Here is a 24,172-nt window from a genome sequence, read left to right on the forward strand (position 1 = left end):
CTTGCCGTTTTTCAAATTAATTTGGCATTCTCTATCCATTTCTCTTGGTTCCTGGTTATTTCATTCTGCTTTAAGTGATTTTTAATGGATTTTGAGCTCTCAGTTATCATTCACTCAGTTCACCTTTATTGAGTTCCCACTCAAATGTGTGCCTGCCATTATTGTAGATGCTGTGTTCTTTGGTGTTTGTTTCTTAGAGACTCTAGATTTTATATATGTTATTCTTTTGAAGAATGTCAGCTTGTTAATTACTTAAAGTATTTAATACCTTAAGTACTTAAAAAAGTATTTAAATTTTTAATTTTGGGAAAGACAGTTTATATAAATTACAGGGTCAGAAAAACATGGTCCAGTTTTACTTTGGGTACAGTATGCTCGTTTATATAGGAGATGGACTGTCTTAACTGGAAGATGTGACCTTTGCCCTTGAAGAATTTGCAATGGTGAGGAGAAAACAATAGACAGTACAAATTATTGAAGAAAATATAAAAAACAAGTACAAACTAAATCAGTTGTGCATAACTGCCTGAGTATTGCAGGGCCGTTTGGTTGGTAGGGTTTATACCTCCCTGCTGGAGTAAGTTTTTCTCTTATTTCTTTAGCTTTATACACAAGGAGGTCAGCTAGAAGCTTTTGAGTGTGGCTGTTTGTAGACTTGGGATTTTTCTCCTTGGGCTGGACTTATTTTTTGCTTAACATAAAAATCATATAACTGATTCTCTTAGAGACAAGGAAAATTTAAGAGGTAGTCAGCTCAATAAAGCAAAAGCAGCTAGTGGACTGATCCATCTCACTTGGGGAGGTCAGGGGAGCAGAAGTAGTGATGTTGCTGTTTCTCCTCCTTCTGGGCTCCGAAGAAAGAGGGTACATATTGAAAGCCCTCCTTGAGTTAATTTCCGTTTACCTTAGGTCAGCAAATTATTTAAAACATGAGCCTCAGTTTGCTCATTATATAAAATGGATTTGATAATACCTCCTTATAGACTTGTTATGAGGATTAATTGAGATTATGGGACTGAAAGTACTTTGAACTATGAAATAATGTATAAGCATTAGATATTATTAGGAGGTATATTATTTGGGGAGGAGGAGGCATAGACTTTTGAGGCCTTCTGGTAGGACATCACTAGGGAGCCTTTCTGATGATTCTGGGTATTTTAGAATCTGGACTCCCTTTAGTTGATATCAATAAGGAAAATAATATTATTCAGTGTTATTTGAAAGGGCTGTATATGTGGGAAATGAATCATTCTTTCTTAGAAGTCTAATATAAGTATATCTGTACTTATAAGAACATAAGTATAGGCACTCATAGTTTTCAGCTATTTAGCTATTGAACATTTACTGAGTTATTATTATGTGCCAAGTTCTATGCGTGTGCTTGGATTCAAAGATGATATACATAATCCTGGCCTTTTAAGAGCTCTAGGTTTGGTGGGAAGAGATAAACCAGTAGATAATTATAGCACAGAATGATAAGTGCTATGCTAGAGATAAACCTAGGGTCCTTCAAAAGGGCTTGTTCTTACTTGATTCCTCTCACTTACCTCTCCAGACTGTTTAAAAACTGTAATAGATCTTAGTGGGGCCTGGAGAAAAGAAGCAGTTTGCCTAAGGCCAAGCCCATAGCTAGCCAGTAATAAGCTAGAACTAGAATCTGAGTTGTCATACTCACTGTCTCTTTCACCTATGTTCTTAGCTCCATCAGCACTGACCTCAGTTTTCCTCCCTTGTCCTGAATTCTTACTCTTCTAAGAGGCGCCTCTCGCCTTACTCCCCGCACCACCATCTTTCCAAGCTTCTGTTTTTATTACCTTGCTTCACAGTTACTATTGCAGTGGAAGTAGGAAGACCTGGGAGTCTTTTTTTTTTTTTTTTTTAAATATTTATTTGGCTGTACTGGGTCTTAGTTGCCCCATGTGGGATCTTCGTTGCCATGTGCAGGGTCTTTAGTTGTGGCATGCGGGATCTTTAGTTGCGGCATGAGGTATCTTTTGGTTGCGGCAGGCAGGGTCTTTAGTTGTGGCATGTGGGGTCTTTAGTTGCGGCATGCGAACCCTTAGTTGTGGCATGTGGGATCTAGTTTCCTGACCAGGGATGGAACGTGGGCCCCCTGCATTGGGAGTGTGGGCCCCCCACATTGGGAGTGTGGAGTCTTAGCCACTGGCCCACCAGGGAAGTCCAAGACGTGGGAGTCTTGGTAGGTAGAAGCTTGTTGAGGTAGAAGAACGGTTCTTAGCATTGGCCGCACGTTAGGATTGCTTACAGAGCTTTTATAAAACACTGGTACCTAAGATTCTGATTTTTACTCTAATGTTTGTTTGTTATTGAATATATCTAAAGTACACAAAATTTTCAGTAAAATACTCAGTGAATTTTTATATGTGTAAATAGTCATGTGAAGACTACTCACAGGGATTTACCTGGTGGCGCAGTGGTTAAGAATACACCTGCCGGGCTTCCCTGGTGGCGCAGTGGTTGGGGGTCCGCCTGCCGATGCAGGGGACGCGGGTTCATGTCCCGGTCCGGGAGGATCCCACATGCCGCGGAGCGGCTGGGCCCGTGAGCCATGGCCGCTGAGCCTGCGCGTCCGGAGCCTGTGCTCCACAACGGGAGAGGCCACAACAGTGAGAGGCCTGCATACCACCAAAAAAAAAAAAAAAAAAGAATACACCTGCCAATGCAGGGGACACGGGTTCAGTCCCTGGTCTGGGAAGATTCCACATGCCGTGGATCAACTAAGCCTGTGTGCCGCAACTACAGAGCCTGCATTTTAGAGCCTGCGAGCCACAACTGCTGAGCCCGCGTGCCCTAGAGCCCACGTACCGCATCTGCTGAGCCCACATGCCACATCTATTGAGCCCACGTCCCTCAACTACTGAAGCCCGCATGTTCTAGGGCCTGCGTGCCGCAACTACTGAGCCCATGTGCCGCAGCTACTGAAGCCCTTGCACCTAGAGCCCGTGCTCTGCAACGAGAGAAGCCGCCACAGTGAGAAGCCTGTGCACTGCAACAAAGAGTAGCCCCGCTCACCACAACTAGAGAAAGCCTGTGCACAGCAATGAAGACCCAACACAGCCCAAAAAAAAAAACAAAAAAAAAAGACTACTTACATCAAGATATGCTCTGGATCAAAATATAGAACATTTCCAAAACTCCAGAAGGCTCCCTTATGCTTCTTCCTCATCAGTTACTGGCTGCCCAAGTAATCACTTATTCTGACTTCTATTTCCATTGTTTAGTTTTGTCTATTCTTGAGTTTCTTATAAGTAGAATCAGATAGCAAGCACTCTTTTTGGGTCTGGATTTTTTTGCTCAGTATCATATCTGGGTATTCATCCATGTTGCATTCATTCATCTAGTATGTAATAGTTCATTGTTTGGATGTACCACAATTATTTATTTATTCTACTGTTACGGGACTTTGGGGACAGTTTTGGCTATATGACAAAGCTGCCATGAACATTCTTAGTCTTGCACATGTCTTTTTGGTAGACAGGCACTCATTTCTGTTGGAATAGGGTTGCTGGATCATATGCTCAGCTTTGGTAGATGCTGATAAAGAATTTTATCGTGGTACCTAGGTGTCAGCATTAAAAAAAGTATTTTTTTATTATGAAAATTTCAAACATTTGCAAAGCTGGAGAGGCTAATACAGTGAACCTGTATGTATCTATCTAGATTCAATAATTTTCAAGATTTTGCTACATTTGCTTCATTCCTTTTTTTTTTTATTTGTTGAAGAACTTTAAAGCAAATCCCAGATATCATGTAATTTTACCCCTACATACTTCAATATGCATCTTTAAATATGGACATTTGCTCACATAACCATGCCATTATGAAATTTAATGATGTTAACAAATCCTTAATATCTAAGTCCTAGGTCATAATCAAATTCTCTTGATTGTCTCAAAAATGTCTTTGCAGTTAGTTTGTTAGAATAAGGAGCCACCCAGAGTCCACACATTATGTTTCTTAAGTTTATTTATTTTTTTTTTTTAGCGGTACGCGGCCCTCTCACTGCTGTGGCCTCTCCCGTTGCGGAGCACAGGCTCCGGACGCGCAGGCTCAGCGGCCATGGCTGACGGGCCCAGCTGCTCCGCGGTATGTGAGATCCTCCCGGACCGGGGCACGAACCTGCATCGGCAGGCGGACTCCCAACCACTGCGCCGCCAGGGAAGCCCCCTCTTAAGTTTCTTTACATCTAGAGTGGTCCCTCTTCCCCTGCTCCCCCATCCCCTGCCTTTGTCGAATCATTGACCTCTTAGAGAAATTGAGTCAGTTATCAGACAGTAGTGATAGTTTTGAAAGGTCCACAGGTTTTTCTAATATTTAGCCAGAGTTGAAAACTCCTCAGATAGAGTATTATCTCAGGACTATTCATAAAGAGAGGGTGAAGGGTAGGGGGTAGACTATAAATATTGTGTGGGCGATTGAAGTTATCATGACAGATTAGAGCATGGACATCTTATACAGTAGAAGTGGGATGTGGCAGTAGCAATGGTGATGTACCTCAAGGAAGAGTGTGGGAACTAGTTACTGAGTTTGCATTTGTCTATCCTCATTTCACTTTATTGTGTGAATCTTCTTGTTCAGTAGGAACTTCAAAGATTGATTCTCTAACCTAAGAATCAGAGACTCTGACAAGAAAAAGCAGATATGATTTCTTCCCTGTTGAAGTTCTTTTCTTGTGGAACTGTAGACCATGAGATTTTCTTTTTTAATTAGCTGAACAAAACTGGAAATTAGAAAATAGGTCATTCATACCAATTGAGATACTTGAGGCATAATGAAAGAAAACTGTAAGGGATTAAAAAATTAAGTTTGTACACAGCATAGGGAGGAAATGTTAAAATACCTATACTGGCCAAAGGCTGGTGTGTCCTAAGGGTGGCCACAATAAAGTACAACAGGTGATGGTTTCCTACACGAGGAAGCCCTAGGGCAGTTCCTCCTACTTTGTGCCAAGTACCTTCTAGCAATTAGCCATCGTCTCACTCGATTCTCTTCACCTACTAGCGCCAAATTGTCCAAGTAATCTTATTTTAACTAACTTATCAGATGTGGGTGCTCAACAGAGTTTTTGTGGGAAAGTGATAATGTGGGTCACTGGCATGGATTGAAATGGTATATTCAGTTCAGGAAACCTAGGGAAGGTCAGAGCATAGGATTTGAGGTGTTGTGGGATCGTAGATCGTCGGAACTTAGAAGGGCCCTTGGGTTCTTGGATTTTACCCATCCCTCCCCGCAAGAAGGCTTTTTGTTATAGAGAATTTCAAATTTAAACGAAAGGAAACTTCATAATGAACTCCCATGTACCCACACACAATTGCAGCAGTTATAAACTATGGCTGATGTTGTTTCATCTATACCCTCATTCACTTAACCCCATCCTGTATTATTTTGAAGCAAATTCCAGACGTATCATCTGTAAAGCATTTCGGTATGTATCTTTAAGAGTTAACAGCTTTTTAAATTTAAAAAAACCCACAACATCACATCAAAAATTTCACGAGAGGGACTTGCCTGGTGGTCCTGTGGTTAAGAATCTGTCTTCCAATGCAAGAGACACGGGTTTGATCCCTGTTCAGGGAACTAAGATCCCACATGCTGTGGGGCAGCTAAACCCGTGCGCTCTGGAATCCACGTGCCACAACTAGAGAGAAGCCCGCCTGCTGTAACAAAGAGCCCGCGTGCAACAACGAAAGATCCTGCATGCCGCAGCGAAGGTCGCGTGTGCCACAACTAAGACCCGGTGCAGCCAAATAAATAAATAAATATTTTTTAAAAATTTAACAAGAATTCTTTAATGTCATCAGATATCTAGTCATTCAAATTCCAGTTGTTTTATCAATGTAATGATTCTGTTTTGTTTTTTACAGTTTGTTTGAATCTGGTCCATACATTGTGATTGATTGATATGTCTTTTAAGAATCTTTTAATACATAGGGTCTCTCCATCCACCCACCCTGCTTTTTTTTAATATACAGGGTGTCTTAGTTATATGTTGCCACATAACAAAATTTAGCAGCATAAAACAATATACATTTATTATATCACAGTTTCTGTGGTTTAGGAGCCTGGGCAGGGCTTAGCTGGGTCCCCTGTTTCAGGGTCTCACACAAGGCTGCAATCAGGGTGTCAGCCAGGGCTGCAGTCACCTCAAGGTGTGCCTGGGGAAGGACCAGCTTCAGAGTTCTCTCAGTGGTCATTGGTAAGATTCAGTTCCTCCAGGACATGGGACTGAGGCCCTCAGTTCCTTGCCAGTTGGTGGGTGGAGGCCACCTTCAGTTCCTTGCCACATGGACCTCTCCAGCACAGCAGCTAGCTTCATCAAAGCAAGCAAGAGGTGGCGAGAGCAAGAGAGAGGCAACAAGAAAAAATTCAGTCTTTTATACCTAATCTCAGAAGTGACATCTCATAACTCTTGCCATATTCTCTTCATTAGAAGCAAGTCATTAGGTCCAGCCTACACTCAAGGGAGGAGCCCCCATAGAACATGGATACTAGGAGGTGGACATCACTGGGAGCCGTTTTAGAAGATCCCCGCCCCCCCAACACACACACACTCCCTGAGATGAGCTTAGAGTCCAGGTCTGCTAGCTGTCAACATATTTGCCTTTTGACCACATTATTGATGTCAGTGGGGAGAAAAGGGCCTTTAACTCCTGCGTGCCATTTGCCTCTATCCGTGTAATAACTGTTATACAGTTTCCTATGACAGTCTGGTAAATGTCATGTTTATATATGTCAGTAACCAGAGACAGTTGTTAAAAATCGTAGGTAGGATAGGTTGATTGGCTCTGAGCTTTGTTTACCTTGATCAAGAAATGAACCAGTCACCAGTCCTTAAAAAAATATAGACTATGTGTTTCACATTTTGCCAGGCCTATGGAGCTACAAAAGGAATATAAAAGGATAAGAAGATAGTCTATAATTATTGTGTGGTATGGACAATAAGTGCAAAAAATGAGAAATCAGCAATAAATCAATTCATCCAATACTTTTTGAGTACTTTCTGTGTACACAGCTCCATGTTAAGTGCTGTGGGAAATATAAAACTCATTTAAGACAACCTCTGCTCTCTCCTTAGGAGATGATATAAGATAAAGCTATAATGCAAAGTAGAGTGGAAAAATTGCTCAAGTAGGGAGACAAAGTGCTTTGAGAGTATAGGATAGAGAGGCTTAGAATGTCCAAGCCAAAAGGGCCCTTAGAGGTCATCAGGTGTCATGGTCTTTACCATTTTGGGGACATGGAGCCATTTAGCCAGAGAAGTTCAAGAAACCTTGCTAAGATAAGGGAATCAAGTGGAATTAGAATATAAATTTTTCAGCTGCCAGGGACAGAGGGACTTGGGTTGGAAATAGGTAGCCTTGGGTCATAGAATAGAGTACTCCAGAGCTGGGGACTTTTTCAGTCAAACTTACACCTAAACTGGCCAAATGTAGACTCTGTAACTGCTTTGTGTACCTATAATATAACAATAACCATGTTTTATAGTGTGCAGAGTAGTTTCACATACATTATTTCATTTGATCCTTTCAGTCTTGTAGTGAAGACAGATTGTTATTTTTGTCTTACAAATGAGGAAACTTTGAGTAAGAGTTTCTCTGAGTGAGAGAATTAGAATAATCCTACAAGGGTCCAGAACTAATAAATTGGAGAGTCAAGACTAGAACTAAGGATTCCATTGCCCTTTGTATAGCCCAGTATGTGTGTGAGTATAAGTGCTGTTTGCTTTTTTTTTGATACTGAGGACATTGACTTGAGACTTGTTGGCAAGCATGACTTACTAAAAGAGCATGATACAGAGACACAGCCTTAGCTGCAAGAAGGAACTTGGAGGGGGACCCAGGAGAACCTGGCAGGGAGCCTGACAGTTTCTGGAATCCTCCCTGCCCTTTCAGATGCTGCTTGGTTACACCTCTGGCCCCACCCATCCACCTCTCTTAGTACTTCTTTAAAACTCTTTCGGTTGGAACTGGGCAAGTTAATTTCTCAAGGTTCCTCTCCTTTTCCTGGTACAACATAGACAGAGGGAAAAAAGAAATTAAATAAACTTGTGCAGAGGATGTAAGGCTTAATCAGAATGGTAATGAGAAGAGAATTGAATTAACATTTATAGGATGTGTTTTATACTAGGCCTTACATGCTTAGACACTTAATGTATATTTTCATATAGCCCTTACAACACCCCCATGAAGTTTAGATATTATAATCTCTATATCCACTTGAAAACACTGAGATTGTGAAGTTCAGTCACCTAACCTGATATGTGACTGAATTATAGTGGGAACCCAGATTCTCTCACTCCCAAGACCGTTGCCATTATAGTGTGTTGCCTGGGAAGCAGGCAGGGTGGACAGGGAGTGTGGAATGGAGACAAAGGGAAGCACTCTAGGGGCTATAAAATGGAAAAAAAGCTTCTTGTTGGGGTAGAAATAACAGTGATCCCCAAATATGCCTTGAAGTTAAAATGGCTGCAGAAAACCTTTTAAACTCAAGCCCTTTAGTAAGAAAGCCCAGTGTTCTGTCTTGACAGCACCAAGTGAAAGAATATAGAAGGGTGTTTTTATCTTCCATTGTATGTAGTAAGGGAGATGAGATGTACATGTAAACAAAAACTTCTAGATACTCTGGGCATTTAGGAATCAGTCCAAGGGAAATGGCATCCTAAGTTGGGTGTGAGGGTGTGAAACCTTTGGGTGACTTGCAGCTTGTGAGTGCGGCAGTACTCCGATGAGTGCCCCTATTAAACAGAAACAGACAGAACAACTCTGCTTCCTCAGCCCTGCATTCTCTTTAATCCATCACCTTCACTTTCAAATAGCGAAACTTTTCTAAAAAGCTCTTTATACTCACTGCCTCACTCTGCTCACTCAGCCTGCTCTAGTCTGGCTTCTGCCCTTATCATCTCACTGCAACACCTCTTGCTAAGGTAACTAATGTCCTCCATGAAGCTGAATTCAACAGATATTTTTCGTCTTTAATTTTCTCAGTGAAGTTAACACTGTTGTCCGCCCTTTTTTTCTGGAAACACTCTCTTCTCTTGGCTCCAGTGACATAACACTCTCTTGTTCTTCCTCATAGTTCTCTGTGGTTTGTGCAGGCTCATCCTCTATTCTTCAGCTATTAAATGTTCTTCTCTCCCTGGCTCTCCCCTCTCCTCATAGTGGACACTCTCCCTGGGTGATCTCATCCACCCCATTGGCTTTAGTAGCCACACCTCTGTGCACATGACTCATAAATGCATGTCTCCAGCCTAAATCACTCCCCTGTGCTGTAGACTCATCTATTTATTGTCAGTCAGGCACTGTTCTAGGCCCTGGGGACATAGTGATGAGCTAGACAGGGAGTGGGGAGGAAGAGACAAGCAATAAACAAATAGACGAACTGTTAGATAAGGTTGAGTGCTAAGGTGAGCATAAGCCAGGGTGATATGTTAGAGGGTGAGAGCTACTTTATATCGGCTGGTCAAGTCTTTATAGAGGTGGTAAAATTTAAGCTGACTCTTCAATGAACAAAAGGAGCCAGCTGTACAAAGGGAAAAGGGAACAGTGCAAAGGCCCTAAGGCAAGAATGAAGTGTGTGTGCAAGGAACAGGAAGTGAGGAGGGGACCGCCTTGGTAGGAAATGAGGCCGGAGAATTAGATAGGGGTCAGATCATGTAGGGCCTTGTAGGCTATGGTGAGGACTTTGGATTATTCTAAGTGAGTGGGAAAGCCATTAGAGATTTTGTTGTTTTTAAGCAGGATAGAGTCTTGTTCTGATTAAATTTTTAGAAATTAATTCACCATTATTTGGAGAATGGGGACAGTTGGTAGTAGTGAGGCTTAAGGAGAGGCTATTGTAATGGTAGGGTGAGAGTCCAGGAGCTTGGACTAGGGTGCTTAATAGCAGTGTAGAAGGCAGAGGGACAGATTCAAGAAAATTTGTAAGTAGAGTTGATAGGACTTGCTGATGGATTTGCATGTGGGATGTGAGGGAAAGAAGAATCCAGGATGATTCCAGGTGTTTGGCCTGGACAGTTGGGTGAATGGTGTGGCTGTGGACTGAGATGGGGGAAGATTTGAAGAGGAATGGGTTTGGGGAGAGAAGAGTAAAAGGTGAAGGCCATCAAGCATATGAGAATATATGGATTTGTGATGTCAATTAGACGTCTAAGTAGAGATGTTAGGTAGCTTGTTGGATAACTTTTTGGAGTTCAGGGGGATCAGTTCTGGAGGTAAAAGCTTTGGAAGTCATTGATATTAAGTCATGGGACTGGATGAGATTACCCAAAGAAAGGAAGGGTACAGATAAAGAAAAGAGGCCCAGGACTGTCCCTTGTCAAGCAGAGGAGAAGGAGTCAGCAAAAATGAATAAGGGTGAGCCAGTGGAGTAGGAAGAAGATCAAGAAAGTATGTTATCCTGGAACCAAGGAATAAAGTGTTTTGATGGAGAAAGAATGTTTATTTGTGTTAATGCTATTTAGAGGTCAAAGAGGTGACCTTAGAATTTGGCGATATTGAGGCCTTTGACCCTGATGAACAGTTCTAGTGGAATGTTGAGGATAGAAGCCTGGCTGGAGTGAACTGAGAGAATGAGAGGGGAGGAAATGAAGAGTGTAGACAACTCTTCCAGAGGTATTGCTTTGAAGAGAAGCAGAGACATTGGGGCTGGAGCAGCTTGAGGAAGTGAGCTCAAAAGAGAGTTTATTTCAGTTTTTTTTTGTCTTGTTTTTTAAGATGGATAATTCTAGAATCTTGCTTCTCAAATGTGGCCTCTGGATCTAATCTGTCCGGGATCTACATGTGGTAGTACTGTGTACAATTTGTACATAGCTTACTTCACACATGACTCACTATTTGGGTTCACCAACTTACTGGTCTACCATTTGAGAAGTTCACTGATCATATGCTTGGATATTGCAGCAATGTCACCTTGCTACACAAATGTCTATATGCTTACTCTCAATTTCTGTACCTATAATGGTAACAGTTTGTGAGCCAGTGCTGGTTTGTGGACCACACTTAAGAGTAGTGCCATTCTCAGGCATGCTTGTATGCTGATGGGTGTGAGTCTGTAAACAGAAAAATGATAATGTAAGAGAGAGTGGGGATAACTGCATATGAAGATAAGAGGGAATTGGATCCATAGTAGATATGAAAGGTTGTACTTTATATACCAACGAAGAGTCTTCATTGTAGCAGTAGGGAAAGCAGAGTGCTCATGTGTTGTTAGATTTGGAGTGGAAGATGACGGTTTGATGTTGCTTCTTGGCAGCAAAGTCATTAGCTGATGGGAGCTGGAGGCTTACTGAAAGGGAAAAAGATGTGAAAGAGTCATTTTGGGGGAATAGAAAAGTGTACCTACTAAGGGAAATGTAGCGGGATTGCTGGCAGCATTGAGGGGGCCCGTTTGAAATTTGTGGTGGTAAATTTAAAATGATACCAGTCAATGTAGTTATATTTTCTCTAGAGATACAACTTAGTTTATAACTTTGCTGCTTTGGTGTAGGCCTGGAGAGGTTGTTAGTTTGGTTTAACAAGGATTGAAGTTTTACTAGTTGAATATGAAGAAATGAATTAAAGTTGTCTGCAAGGGACTGATTATGAGGGGAGTGAGGACACCAAGCGGGGGCATGGAATTCGTTAAATTACTTAACCTTATAGTAGTATCTGTTCAGTACTGATAATAGTATCTGTTTCACAGAGTTGTTACAAGGATTAAATTAATTCATATAAATTACCTAGAACAGTGCCTGGTACATAGCAAGTGCCCTGTATGCACCCAGTATTGTTAGCTATTATCTCTCCTGGACCACAGAACTAGCCTCCTTACTGATCTCTTGGCATCATCCTTACCTCCTTCCATCTGTTGTCCATACTAAAGCCAAAGTGATCTTTTTGAAATGTACACACATTACATCTTTTTAACACTTAAATGACTTAAATTATTTGGGTAGTTTAATAATAATTTGGGCTCCAAAGGCCTGCATGGTATGGCCCTCTCCAGTCTCATCTCTTGTGTCTATTGGTTCTCCCTTCTTTGGTTATACAGATTTACTTTAGTTCTTCAAGCTCACTGTACTCCCTCTTCTACTTGGAACGTTCTTACTGCAAATTGGAGCCTTCCTAGACCTCCCCCAGTGGGTCACTTTCTATTAATTGTACTTCATAGATTTTATATTTAATATGATTCTTCAGTCAGTGCTTTTCTGTTGTACTATACAAAATGCCTTGAAGACAGTCTGTTTCTACTCACTGTTTTATCCCCAGTGCTTGTCCCAGAGCTTGATGCACTGTCAGTCAATATTAGAATGAATGAATGAATGAATGAAAAAATGAACAAACTACCCATCGACCTCATGTAGGTTTGTGATGTTTGGACTGTGGATCAGGAGTGACTTTTTTGAGGGTGAGATCTGAGAGATGATTCCTTAGAGAGGAGGTATAATGGAGAGGAAAAAGCAAAATTTGGGGCAGAAATACGTAGGTGAGAATCCACTTATCAGTTATCATTTATCAGCTATGTGACTTCAAACCTTTAATTTTTCCTCATTTATAAACTAAACATGATGGTATTTTCCTGATAGGTTACCATGAAGATTAAATTAGGTAATAAAAGCCCTTTGGTTCCTTTCTCCTTAGGGTGATTTCTGTGACTTGCTGTTTAACTACATTTGCCGTTACTTGCTGTAATCCTTGTGGCCCCTTGATACCCTAATTGTAGACTTCTAGAGGTTAAAGGCAGCCAGCATGTTCTTCTGATTCAGCCAACTTTGTTAAAGCAGGTGAATAACCAACAATTTCTCAGGCATGTGGTTCTGTTGCTAAACCCCACAAACATGGGCTAATTGCAAGGAAGCCTGGTCTCAGTTATAACCTACTAGTTAGGAAAGGAAACAGCAGAGCCAGGTGGCCTCCTTGAGGGCCTGCATTTACATAGATATGCTGATCACAAATGAGTCTTATCAATTGTTTATTAATACTAAGTTCTTAAGTCCTTTCTTTCCATTTGCAATCTTGTTTATATTTTTGGGTCTGTGTTGGGTGAGGCTTCTTTAGTGAGGTGAAGAAACCCTGAAGCTCAGAGATGGGATTATTGGATGCCAGTCCTGCCTCTGTTTCTAGCTTTCCTAAAAGGGTCACAAGTCTCTCAGTCTGCTCATCTGTCATATGGGAGATAAGAGTATCTTCTTCTCATCTTAAGAGGTACATGGGTAAAAAGTTATCCTGGGAGAATTAGAAAAAGAAAGACATTATTTTAGTAGCCCTCCATCATAGATAAGTGTTGAAACCTCTGTTATTAACACAATTTAAGAATTAATGACAGGACTTGAGAAAAGAGCACTTGCACTGGATTCTCTTCCCTGTGGGCAGGTGTGTGGGTGGGGAGGAAGGGCATGAGAAAAAGGCAGGGTTTACAGAAATGGACGTGTCTTTTGCAGCTGAACTCCAACATGGTAACCTGAGTGTGGGACGCTGGTCAGTGGTGGTGCCAGGTTAGCTGCTTTCGTCAATCCAGGTGGCACTAGGTTGACTCTCACCAAGCTGCTGGTACTCTTCAGCTCCAGACCACCGATTGGTCCCACCCCATCCTGCTAGCAGCCTGTTTACCAGGTTGGATTTTTGTTGAAGAGACCACATAGGGCCGAAAAAAATGTTAAAATCCCTCCTGGCTTTTTTCGCCAACAATCCTGAGAATGCTACCTCCGCAATTATAGGGGTAAACATGACGATCTCCTTGCTTCTCAGTACACACAGTGGGGCACTAGATTTGACTCTTAGGACTTTGGATACTATGGTTATCTCAGGTGTACATTTTTATCCTGCCCTCTCATTTTCTACCTTTATACTTTCTTCTTTGCTTATATTTGAAAGAGTTAATTAGTAGATGAGGGGTGGCCTGGTGCAAAAGAATTGCAGGTAATGGTTTCTCTGTGATCCCTAGTCAGTCTGGTTCTCTCTGATACCTATTTTTCTGATAACAGAAAGTAATCATTGCGAACACTTAGGTGAAAGCCCTGAGGGTGGTTTTTCTAGAGACTGCGGATGACCCAGTTATTTCAGTTTGATCTACAAGTTTCATTGACTCTTCTCTGTCATCTCCACTCCGTTCTTAAGCCTGCCCGTTCAGAGAATTTTTAAATTTCAGATCCTGCATTTCTGTTCTAAAATTTCCACTTAAATTTTTTTCTATTTCTCTGCTTTTAATGGATGTTATAATAGCTGCTTTAATATCCTTGTCTGATAATTCCAACATCTGGGTCATCTTAGAGTTGCCCTCTCCTGATTGTCTTTTCTCTTGCAAATGGGTTTAGTTCTTTTAGTTCTTTATGTAATTTGAGATTGTGTCCTGGACATGGATGCATGTGAATGTTATGTTGTGGAGACTGGTTTCTGTTGATGTTTTTGTTTTAGCATATAGTTAAGTTGGTTAGACTCAAAATTGCACGTTCTGTCTCACCTGTGGTGGGTGGCAGTTCAAATCTCAGTCCAGTTCCTTGGTCCTTAGCTGAGGTCCTTGGACTCTGCCCTGTGCGGACATGGTTCAGGGGTCAGCTGGAGATTGGGCAGAGTGTCACACAGAACCTAGGCCTCTCCATCTCAGGCTCTCTTCTTTCTTCTTATTGTCTGTGGCTTCTCTGGTCTCTCTGTCTTCTGGACAGAAAGCCTAGGGTTTAATTTCTAATTGGAACTTCAGCTGGACAACCCTCAGGTCAAAGCCGCCAAAATGGGGAATTCTTCCCCTGCCAGTCCCTTCTTCCAGTTTTTAACTTTTCTAAAATCTGCCAGCCATTGTTCACTTCAGATAGTTGTTTCTTATATTTTATTCAGAGTGTTTAGTTGTTTATCTGTGGGAGGAGTGTACTGGAAGCAGAACTACCCACTAGCATTTTTATCTATTATCAAAGTGTTTTGGGAACAAAAGTGATATACATTTAAGAGTTTTTTTTTTTTTTTGGTTACATAAATTAACCCATTTAGGCTAGCAGTGTTTCAAATGGTGGCGCTTCTGCTGGTCCTTCAATTCCTTCACTCTTCTGATGGCAGACTTTACTGTGGCAGCAGAAATGGTGTTGTAGGTCCAGGCACCACCAGCTACTGTTTTCATGCAGGAGCCACAGTGCCAAATGCCCACAGCTCGTCTCTTCATCTTGGCTTTGCCACAGAAGGAGCAAGTGTACTTGGAATGCTGGCTGATTTCAATTTCCTTCACCATTTTCCTGAGGGAGGCACCATAATGGGTCCCATATTTACCCACGATTCTGACCTTCTTGGTGCGTTTAGCCACGTCGCCGCAACCTAGGTCCGAGCCCAGAGAGTAAGAGAGCTTTAATCTTCAATCAAATGAGTATGGACTGATGCATTTCCTTAATGTGGCTTGTGAACTATCTCAGGTGGATTCAACCGGGTTCACTTCAACCAGCTTTGCAGCCTTGGGCCAGTCTCTTCTCCTTGCTGGGACTCATTTTCTCCTCTGGAAGATGAGGCAGTTGGGCTCTTCCATGATCTGTAAGCGTCCTGTTATCTCTTCTTCTAGACAGAGAGCACATGCACACAGAACCCTCACTATCACCACCAACAGTAATAGCCAGAAGCACCAGGGGAGATGCCTGGGGAAGTGATGTGGCTGTATCCGCTGGGGTGAAAGGTTCTGAAGGGGCAGCACTACAGAGTTTGAGGATGTTTACAGTCATCCTTTGTTTCTGGGGACAGAGGACCAGTACACTGAGGATGCAAGAAGTAAATGACATTCAGAAGCAAAGGAAAGAAATCATTTGCCCTTAGAAATAAGGAAAGTCTGTGTGATAGTTGAAAACAAATCAGGATCATCTGGAGTTCCTGTTTGTTTGATTTTTGGCAATGTATTCTATCCTGTTTTGAAGAGAATAGGCTCCTGGGCTTTCTTACTATGCCAGCAAATTTGGCAGTAGGTGGAGGGGGTAGCAGCTTTCAGCAGAGGTGCTGCTGTCACTGTTAGGAGTTTTTACGTAGGAGAGGTTCTAGGCTATGCAAAGGAAGGTGTGTGTGTGTGTGTGTGTGTGTGTGTGTGGTATGTGTGTGTGTGTGTGGTATGTGTGTCTGTGTGTGGTATGTGTCTGTGTGTGTGGTATGTGTGTCTGTGTGTGTGGTATGTGTCTGTGTGTGTTGTTTGTGTGTGTGTGTGGTATGTGTCTGTGTGTGTGTGTCTCTGTGTGTGTGTGTGTGTGTGTGTGTGTGTCTGTGTAAGGTGGGTGGAGGGGCAGGACAGAAGGTCTGTGGGCCAGTCCTGATGCTGTTTGAATAGCAACCACACTTAATCTGTGTAGACTGATTCTTTTTCTGAAGTGTGTGGTTGTGGGGAGAGAGAGCTAAAGCTTCTGCCACACCCACCTAGGCCATCCCTCGGGTACAGATCCTTTTTTTTTTTTTTTTTTTTTTTGTGGTACGCGGGCCTCTCACTGTTGTGGCCTCTCCCGTTGCGGAGCACAGGCTCCGGATGCACAGGCTCAGCAGCCATGGCTCACGGGCCCAGCCCATGTGGGATCTTCCTGGACCGGGGCACGAACCCATATCCCCTGCATCGGCAGGCGGATTCTCAACCACTGTGCCACCAGGGAAGCCCCATATCCTTTTTTCTACTTCTTTTCTAGCTGTTTTCATTGCTTATCAATAATCCTTCTCTCTTAGGTCTTAACTGGCTTGAGACTTCAAGCCCTCGTCTTTTTTTTTTTTTTTTTTTTTTTTTTTTTTTTGTGGTACGCGGGCCTCTCACTGTTGTGGCCTCTCCCGTTGCGGAGCACAGGCTCCGGATGCACAGGCTCAGCAGCCATGGCTCACGGGCCCAGCCGCTCCACGGCATGTGGGATCTTCCCGGACCGGGGCACGAGCCCATATCCCCTGCATCGGCAGGCGGATTCTCAACCACTGTGCCACCAGGGAAGCCCCCTTGTCTTTTTTAAAGCCAGTTTTAAAAAGCTATCATTTTATTACTTCTTCATCTTAATTCTAGCCTTCTAGCTCCCTAGGAGGATGGAGGTAGGGGTAGATTCTGTATCTGTATGTATGTTACGGGGTTGGTGGTGGAGGTGCGGAAATTGGATTAAAGGGACCAACAGCCTTGGAAGGAGGTCACAGGGTGGTCTGTGGGATATGTAAGGGAGGGATGGGCAGTTGTGGTGAAAGGAGGGGGATAGTGTGAGTGTAAGACGATGTACAAAAGCTTTAGTTTTGCCACTAGCTTAGAAGCCATTTTTCTGTTCTTCCTCAAGACTGGGATGGACAGAAGTTTGACCCAGATCTTCCACCTTCATTTACTCTTCTCCAATGTTAGGGGTAAGATTCAATGGGTTAGGAGGCTTTTCAGCCTTCCTGGAGAAGGCTTATTACAAAACCAGGGGTAAAGTTTGCAGACAGGCACTGTTTTTGTTCTAATTGATATTGAGTAGTTCAGGGCTGTTTTGAGGACCAAGTCTAGAAGGCACCCCAGTGAGAGTCAGCATGATGACTTGGCTTTTTGTAGTTGGACAGACTTGGGTTTAAACCCTGACTGTCACTTACAAGCTGTGAGACCTTGGACAAGTCACTTGACTTGTTGAGATTTAGATTCTTCATCTATAAGGGGGTAACATTATTGTGTTATTGTCTGGTGTAAAACATAAAACATATTGCCCAGGGTGTGGTGGATACTTCACAGATGTCTGGTTTTATTATTTTTTTCCTTACGCATATTCCAGAACATCTTATTTTTAGTAGAATCCCAGCTTTAGCCCTAAGCAATTCTGTGACTCACCCTTTCCAAGCTTTAGTTTCCTTCCTTAAAATGAGGGCATTTAACTAGTTGATTTCTTTTTTTTTTTTTTTTTAAACATCTTTATTGGAGTATAACTGTTTTACAATAGTGTGTTAGTTTCTCCTTTACAACAAAGTGAATCTAACTAGTTGATTTCTGAGATCCTTCCTGAATGTAAGCTGTCATAGGAATTTTTAGACTGTTGGGAATGTATAGGTCTGTTAATTTCAGGAACGACAATGTAGTCTATCCTGGGACCATGTCATCCAGTAGGAAAGGGGAAGTCTCCTAGAGCCAAACTCCCTCTCTGCCCTGAGGAGAGAGATAGCCAGCTTCCTTCAGAGTCAGGATCTGCACCCAGATTCTCCCTTATCTCCTTCTGACATTGCAGTGTATGTCAAGGTCTTTGGGATAGGCCTTTGGGTCAGCCCAGTCTTCGTGCAATTCATGCTTTACCTATCTTTTCCCTTCTGTTTATATTCTCTCCAGGTCAAGAGGCAACTGCCATTAAAAGATAGTGAGTGACTGTTGCCAAGACAACAAGCATCAGGGGAGCAGCCAGAAGCATTGACAGAAAGCTTAAATTACCTAAATGGTAAGTATGTTGTACAGTGTTGTAGAGCCACACTGACAGGATTGGGTGGTTTCTGAAGTCTCTACAATTTTACCATTACAAGAGAGGGAGGAAAGTCAGTATTTGTTGATGACCTATTCTGAACCAAATACTGTGTTAAGTACCTCACATGTTTTCTCATTCAGTCCATCCAGCCAACCTTCAGAAATAGGCCTCGCTATACCATTTACTGAATACTTACCATATGCTAGGCATAGTGCTGTTCGACAGACATTATCTCCCTTAATATTTACACCAGCCCTATGAGGTAAGTGCTGTTATTTTCACCACAAGGAAGTGAGCTTAGAGAGGTTAAATGACTTCTCCAAGTTCATACAAGTAGTAGATGGTAGGACTAGGTTTTAAACCTGGGTTATTTTCATTGCACTATAATGTTTCTCTCTCTTTTTTTTTTTCTTTTTTTTTGCGGTACGCGGGCCTCTCACTGTTGTGGCCTCTCCCGTCGCGGAGCACAGGCTCCGGACGTGCAGGCTCAGCGGCCATGGCTCACGGGCCCAGCCTCTCCGCAGCATGTGGGATCCTCCCGGACCGGGGCACGAACCCGCGTCCCCTGCATCGGCAGGCGGACTCTCAACCACTGCGCTACCAGGGAAGCCCAATGTTTCTCTTTTGTGAAAGTTACTTTTTGGTTGAGGCAGTGACTGACAACTAGTTCCTTTTCCTAGCCCTTTCCGGATTGTGTATGCCAGTATCTTATTGGTGTTGTTGACTGAGGCAGTGGAGAGTACTAATGAAATAGAAGAAACTGGAGCAGTGAGTGGCCAGAGGACCTAGTGGTCTTGGTCACCAGCGGTAGCTGTATAATAGTTAGAACAAGGTTCTCTGGGAAGGAAGAGCAATGGGGCAACCAGAGAATGAGTCTGGGAAATGGGTTCTAGGCGTAGGAGTGATTGGACATAGGAAAGGAATCTTAGCAAGACCTCTCACTCTCATGGTGCAGGCCCAGCGGCCATGGCTCACGGGCCCAGCCTCTCCGCAGCATGTGGGATCCTCCCGGACCGGGGCACGAACCCGCGTCCCCTGCATCGGCAGGCGGACTCTCAACCACTGCGCTACCAGGGAAGCCCAATGTTTCTCTTTTGTGAAAGTTACTTTTTGGTTGAGGCAGTGACTGACAACTAGTTCCTTTTCCTAGCCCTTTCCGGATTGTGTATGCCAGTATCTTATTGGTGTTGTTGACTGAGGCAGTGGAGAGTACTAATGAAATAGAAGAAACTGGAGCAGTGAGTGGCCAGAGGACCTAGTGGTCTTGGTCACCAGCGGTAGCTGTATAATAGTTAGAACAAGGTTCTCTGGGAAGGAAGAGCAATGGGGCAACCAGAGAATGAGTCTGGGAAATGGGTTCTAGGCGTAGGAGTGATTGGACATAGGAAAGGAATCTTAGCAAGACCTCTCACTCTCATGGGAACCCCTCCTGGAAACAGGCATAGTTTGGGACAGGCTCTTCTTGAGGGAGTGGGAAACTTCGAGGCAAATTCTTGCCCTGTGCATTGGTTCAGGATTCTTGTTCTGTTCCTTTCCCTGGAGCATTTTTCCTACCCCAGGGAACTGGATAGGTAATGAAATTCATTTTTGGTTGGGTGGAGTGGCAGCCAGTATTCATTTGTTCATTGATCTTTCTGAGGGTACTTTTAGTCTCTCTTTATTGGAGCACCAATGTTTTTTCAATATACTTGGTGAATTTGGGAGGGGGCAGTAATCATTTTCATCAACAAAATTTATTACACATACTTCTTATACATAAAGTGTTTTGCTATATACTGGGACTTATGTGCTGATGGTACCACTTACCACGTGCCTAGCACGGTTCTTGGAGCTAAGTGTCCAGCCTTAAACAAAACAGGAAAAAATCCTTGTTCTCAAGGATTATATTCTAATGGGTAGAAATATTTTAAAAAATGAATAGCTAGATATAAATAAATAAGTAGATAAATAAACAACACCCATAGGTGATAGTTGCTCAGAAGAACAACAGCAGGGTAAGGTGGTAACAGGGAGTGACGGGGAGCTGAGAGATTGTTACTTTATGTAAGGTCATCAGGGAAGGCCTCTGATGAGGTGATATTTTAAGCCAAGATCTGAAAGAAGTGAGGAACACACCCAGGGAGATACCTGGGAGAAAAGCATCCCAGGCAGAGGGAACAGCAAATGTAAAAGCCCTGAGGTATGGGTGTGACTTGTTCTGTCCAAGGACTGCCAGGGCCGCCAGTGTGCTGGAGTGGAGTAGTCGGGAAAGAGCAGTAGGGGATGAGAGCAGAGAAGTAATGGGACTCAGATCACCTCGGGCCTGAGAGCGGGGGTAAGACCTTTGGAGTGGATTTTATTTATTTAAAAAAATATCTATCTATCTATTTATTTATTGGCTGCATTGGGTCTCAGTTCCAGCACACAGGATCTTTCGTTGCAGTGCGCAGGCTCTTCGTTGCCGTGCGCGGGCTTCTCTCCAGTTGTGGCGCGCTGGCTCCAGAGCTCATGGGCTCTGTAGTTGTGGTGTGTGGGCTTAGTTGCCCCGCGACATGGGGGATCTTAATTCCCTGACCAGGGATCGAACCAGCGTCCCCTGCATTGCAAGACAGATTCTTAACCACTGGACCACCAGGGAAGTCCCTGGAGTGTATTTTATTCTGAGCGAGATGGGAGCCACTGGGGAGGGGACAGCAGAGGAGAGACATGGTTTGACTTATGTTTTAAAAGGCTTACTCTGTTTGCTCTTGGGGAATAGCCTGGAAGGTGGGGAAAAGTGGGCATCGGTGGAAGCAGGGAGACCAGGTAGGAAGCTTTTGCCTTCTGTCAGTAGTTAGGGCAGGGATGATGGTGGCTCAGACTAGGGTGGCAGTGCTGTGTAGCCAGAAAGGAATGGTTTCTGGACATACTTTTTTTGAAGGCAGAGTCAAATTCTAATTTTCTCTGTAGAGATGTTTGATTTATCTGGCGTTAACCTCTAGGTCACATGGGCTTGAGGGTGTCATTGGAAACTTGACAGTGATCTCTGGTAAAATTCTAAACCTGATTGAGCAAAAGATAAGAACACAGGGATGACCTTAGAAGTCACTAAGAGTAACTCAAGCTAACTGATAATTTTTTTTTCTTTAAGTTTTGCCATGATTTTACTTGAACTGTAAAATCACTAAGTTTGTTATTGAAATATTAGAAAATAAAGGAAAAAAATCATACCATCCAGGGGTAATTACTATATATATAGCATTTTGATGTATATTAGGGCAATTCATTTTTGAAAAGGTTCCTAGGCTGGGGGATCAGGAATATGCTACAAAGGTAATGTGTCTTAAGTGCTGAAATTAGGTATTTAACATTTTCTCATGTGATCTCAAGACAAAGAAAATTTGGGGCTGGCTTGCATGCAAGTGATATACAAGTACTGATTAATGGATTTATGTTTATCTAGAGGGGTTGTTCTTAGTGGCATTCTGGAGGGCTGTTCTTGGTTATATTTTGTTTAACAATTTGAAAATCAATTTGGATGAAGATACAGAAGAGACATGCCTGTGAGATTAATAAATAGTGAGTGAATGCTTATAAACTGGAAGGTGTAGAAAATATTTAGACAATTGAAACTATTGATTGAAACTAACTTTCAAGTTGAAATGAAAAAAAAAGGTAAATAATGTAAGCTTAAGGTGGACCAATCAACCAAAAATATTAAACGAAAAATTTCAGAAATAAACAATTTATAAGTTTTGAATTGCATGCTATTCTGAGTAGCATGATGAAATCTTGCTCCGTCATTTTGTCCAGTTGACCCTTGAACAACGTCGGTTTGAACTGTGTGGGTCCATTTATATGCGGATGTTTTTCAATAGTAAGTACTACAGTACAACACGATCTGCAGTTGGTTGAATCTACGGATGCAGAACTCAGGATACAGAGGAATTGCATGTATGGAGGAACTGCCTATATGAAGGGCCAAGTGTAAGTTATACATGGATTTTGAGTGCTGGGAAGGTCATTGCCCCTAACCCTCACATTGTTCAAGGGTTAACTGTGTAGGAAAAAACATAATACATATAGGGTTCTGTACTGTGTGTGGTTTCAGGCATCCACCAGGGGACTTGAAACATATCCCCCGTGGGTGGGGGGGATACTCAATCTAGAGGTTTTAGGGCTGTGCACTTTTTGTTGGGGGAGGGCCTGTTTGAAAGGCTTCAGAAAACTGCAGTGACAGATGACCACCATCAGAATGGTGCAGGGGAGGCTTGGAAGGAAGAGGAAAAGAGAGAAAGGGGGAATTCTAAACTTGGTCCTCAAACATTACCACCTCAGCCTCTGCACTTGCTGTGAGATTTCAAGGGCTTTTACGTTGCACTCAACCTTATCAGTTACCTGCTCTGCTCCTCCCCTTGTGCCTGTCATGTCAGTACTGCTGAGTTACTTAAAGTTCCCCAAATGCAGCATTGTTTTGTTTGCCTGCCCTCCCTTCCTTCCTCCCTGTAAACAATTACTTTATACCCTTTATGTACCACTGTTCAAAGTGCTGGAGAGACAGCAGTAAAAAACAGCTGCAAATACAAAAAACATGTTTCTCATCTCATAGATCTTACAATCTAGTAAAAAGAGTCACACGGTAAATAAATTCTCAAGCAATTAAGTGGTAAAATGTGCTAAGAAGAAACGAGTAGAATATCCTACCTTAGAGCTGTCCAAAGATGAAATGAGCTGCCTTGGGAGGAAATGAGTACCCTTCCTGTCATTGAATAGGAGCTGAATGACTACTTGCTAGATAATTTCTTCATTGAGTGGGAGGTTGGATCAGATGATCTCTAAATCCTTTCCAACCTGGAGAATCTCTACATACTAGTTGGGCTCCCAACCCTGAGGTTTGCATATCTAAAATACATGAATTTGTGATTCTGGGAAAAATCATTTAAGTCCAGAAATTAAATAGAAACACTCAAGAAGTGCTGATGAGATGTGGACAGCTGAAGGTTTTAAGACAGGTAACTAGAAATTGTCAGGAGGAAGCTGCTTTAAAATAGTTTTCCCATTTTCCTTTAGATCAGGGACTGGCAAACTGTGGTCCACAGGCCCACTGCCTATTTTTGTAAATAAAGTTTAGTTGAAACACAGCCATGTCATTTGCTTGTGTATTGTGTATGGCTGCTTCACACTATAATGGCAGAGTTGAGTAGTTGGGACAGAGACCTTAGGGCCTTACAAAGCCTAAAATATTTGCTATCAAACTAAGTTGTATACTTATATGGATACTATCAAACTTTACAGAAGAAGTTTGCTGATCCCCTACTTTAAATGACTGTTGGGAACAGGAAGTGAATCATGGCAGCTGTGTTGGGGGAAAGGGCAGGGCAAGTTTGATTCTGTACTATTTCAGACCTTCCTGGCTCACTAGGACAGGAAAAAGAGCCAGCCTCCAAAATGCTGGATAGGGCCACTTGGAACTGGGTTCAAGACCTTTGGCAGAAGGGAGGTCTGAATGAGAGACAGTCAGTGATGTATCTTTCTTTTTTTAAATTCTTTTTTATTTTTTTTTAAGATGTTGGGGGTAGGAGTTTATTAATTAATTTATTTATTTTTGCTGTGTTGGGTCTTCGTTACTGTGCGAGGGCTTTCTCTAGTTGTGGCGAGCGGGGGCCACTCTTCATCGCGGTGCGTGGGCCTCTCACTTATCACGGCCTCTCTTGTTGCGGAGCACAGGCTCCAGACGCGCAGGCTCAGTACTTGTGGCTCACGGGCCTAGTTGCTCTGCGGCATGTGGGATCCTCCCAGACCAGGGCTCGAACCTGTGTCCCCTGCATT

General features: G+C 42.7%; 2 protein-coding genes across 2 annotated transcripts in view; one reads left to right on the top strand and one right to left on the bottom strand.

Moving 5' to 3' along the window:
* Window positions 1–24,172, top strand: part of LUZP1 (leucine zipper protein 1) — a 105,400-nt gene that overhangs the window by 34,619 nt on the left and 46,609 nt on the right. The window contains exon 2 of the mRNA XM_024125747.1: window positions 18,256–18,361. The gene's annotated coding sequence lies outside the window, so the exon portion shown is untranslated. The remainder of the gene's footprint in view (window positions 1–18,255; window positions 18,362–24,172) is intronic.
* LOC102973216 (60S ribosomal protein L37a-like) lies at window positions 14,980–15,691 on the bottom strand. Its single transcript, XM_055082319.1, has 2 exons — window positions 15,565–15,691; window positions 14,980–15,296 (listed from the first exon to the last, which is right to left on the bottom strand). The coding sequence occupies exons 1-2, from the start codon at window positions 15,689–15,691 to the stop codon at window positions 14,980–14,982; spliced, it is 444 nt and encodes a 147-aa protein (XP_054938294.1).

The sequence above is a fragment of the Physeter macrocephalus genome, chromosome 3, assembly GCF_002837175.3.
Source record: "Physeter macrocephalus isolate SW-GA chromosome 3, ASM283717v5, whole genome shotgun sequence".
NCBI lineage: Eukaryota > Metazoa > Chordata > Mammalia > Artiodactyla > Physeteridae > Physeter > Physeter macrocephalus.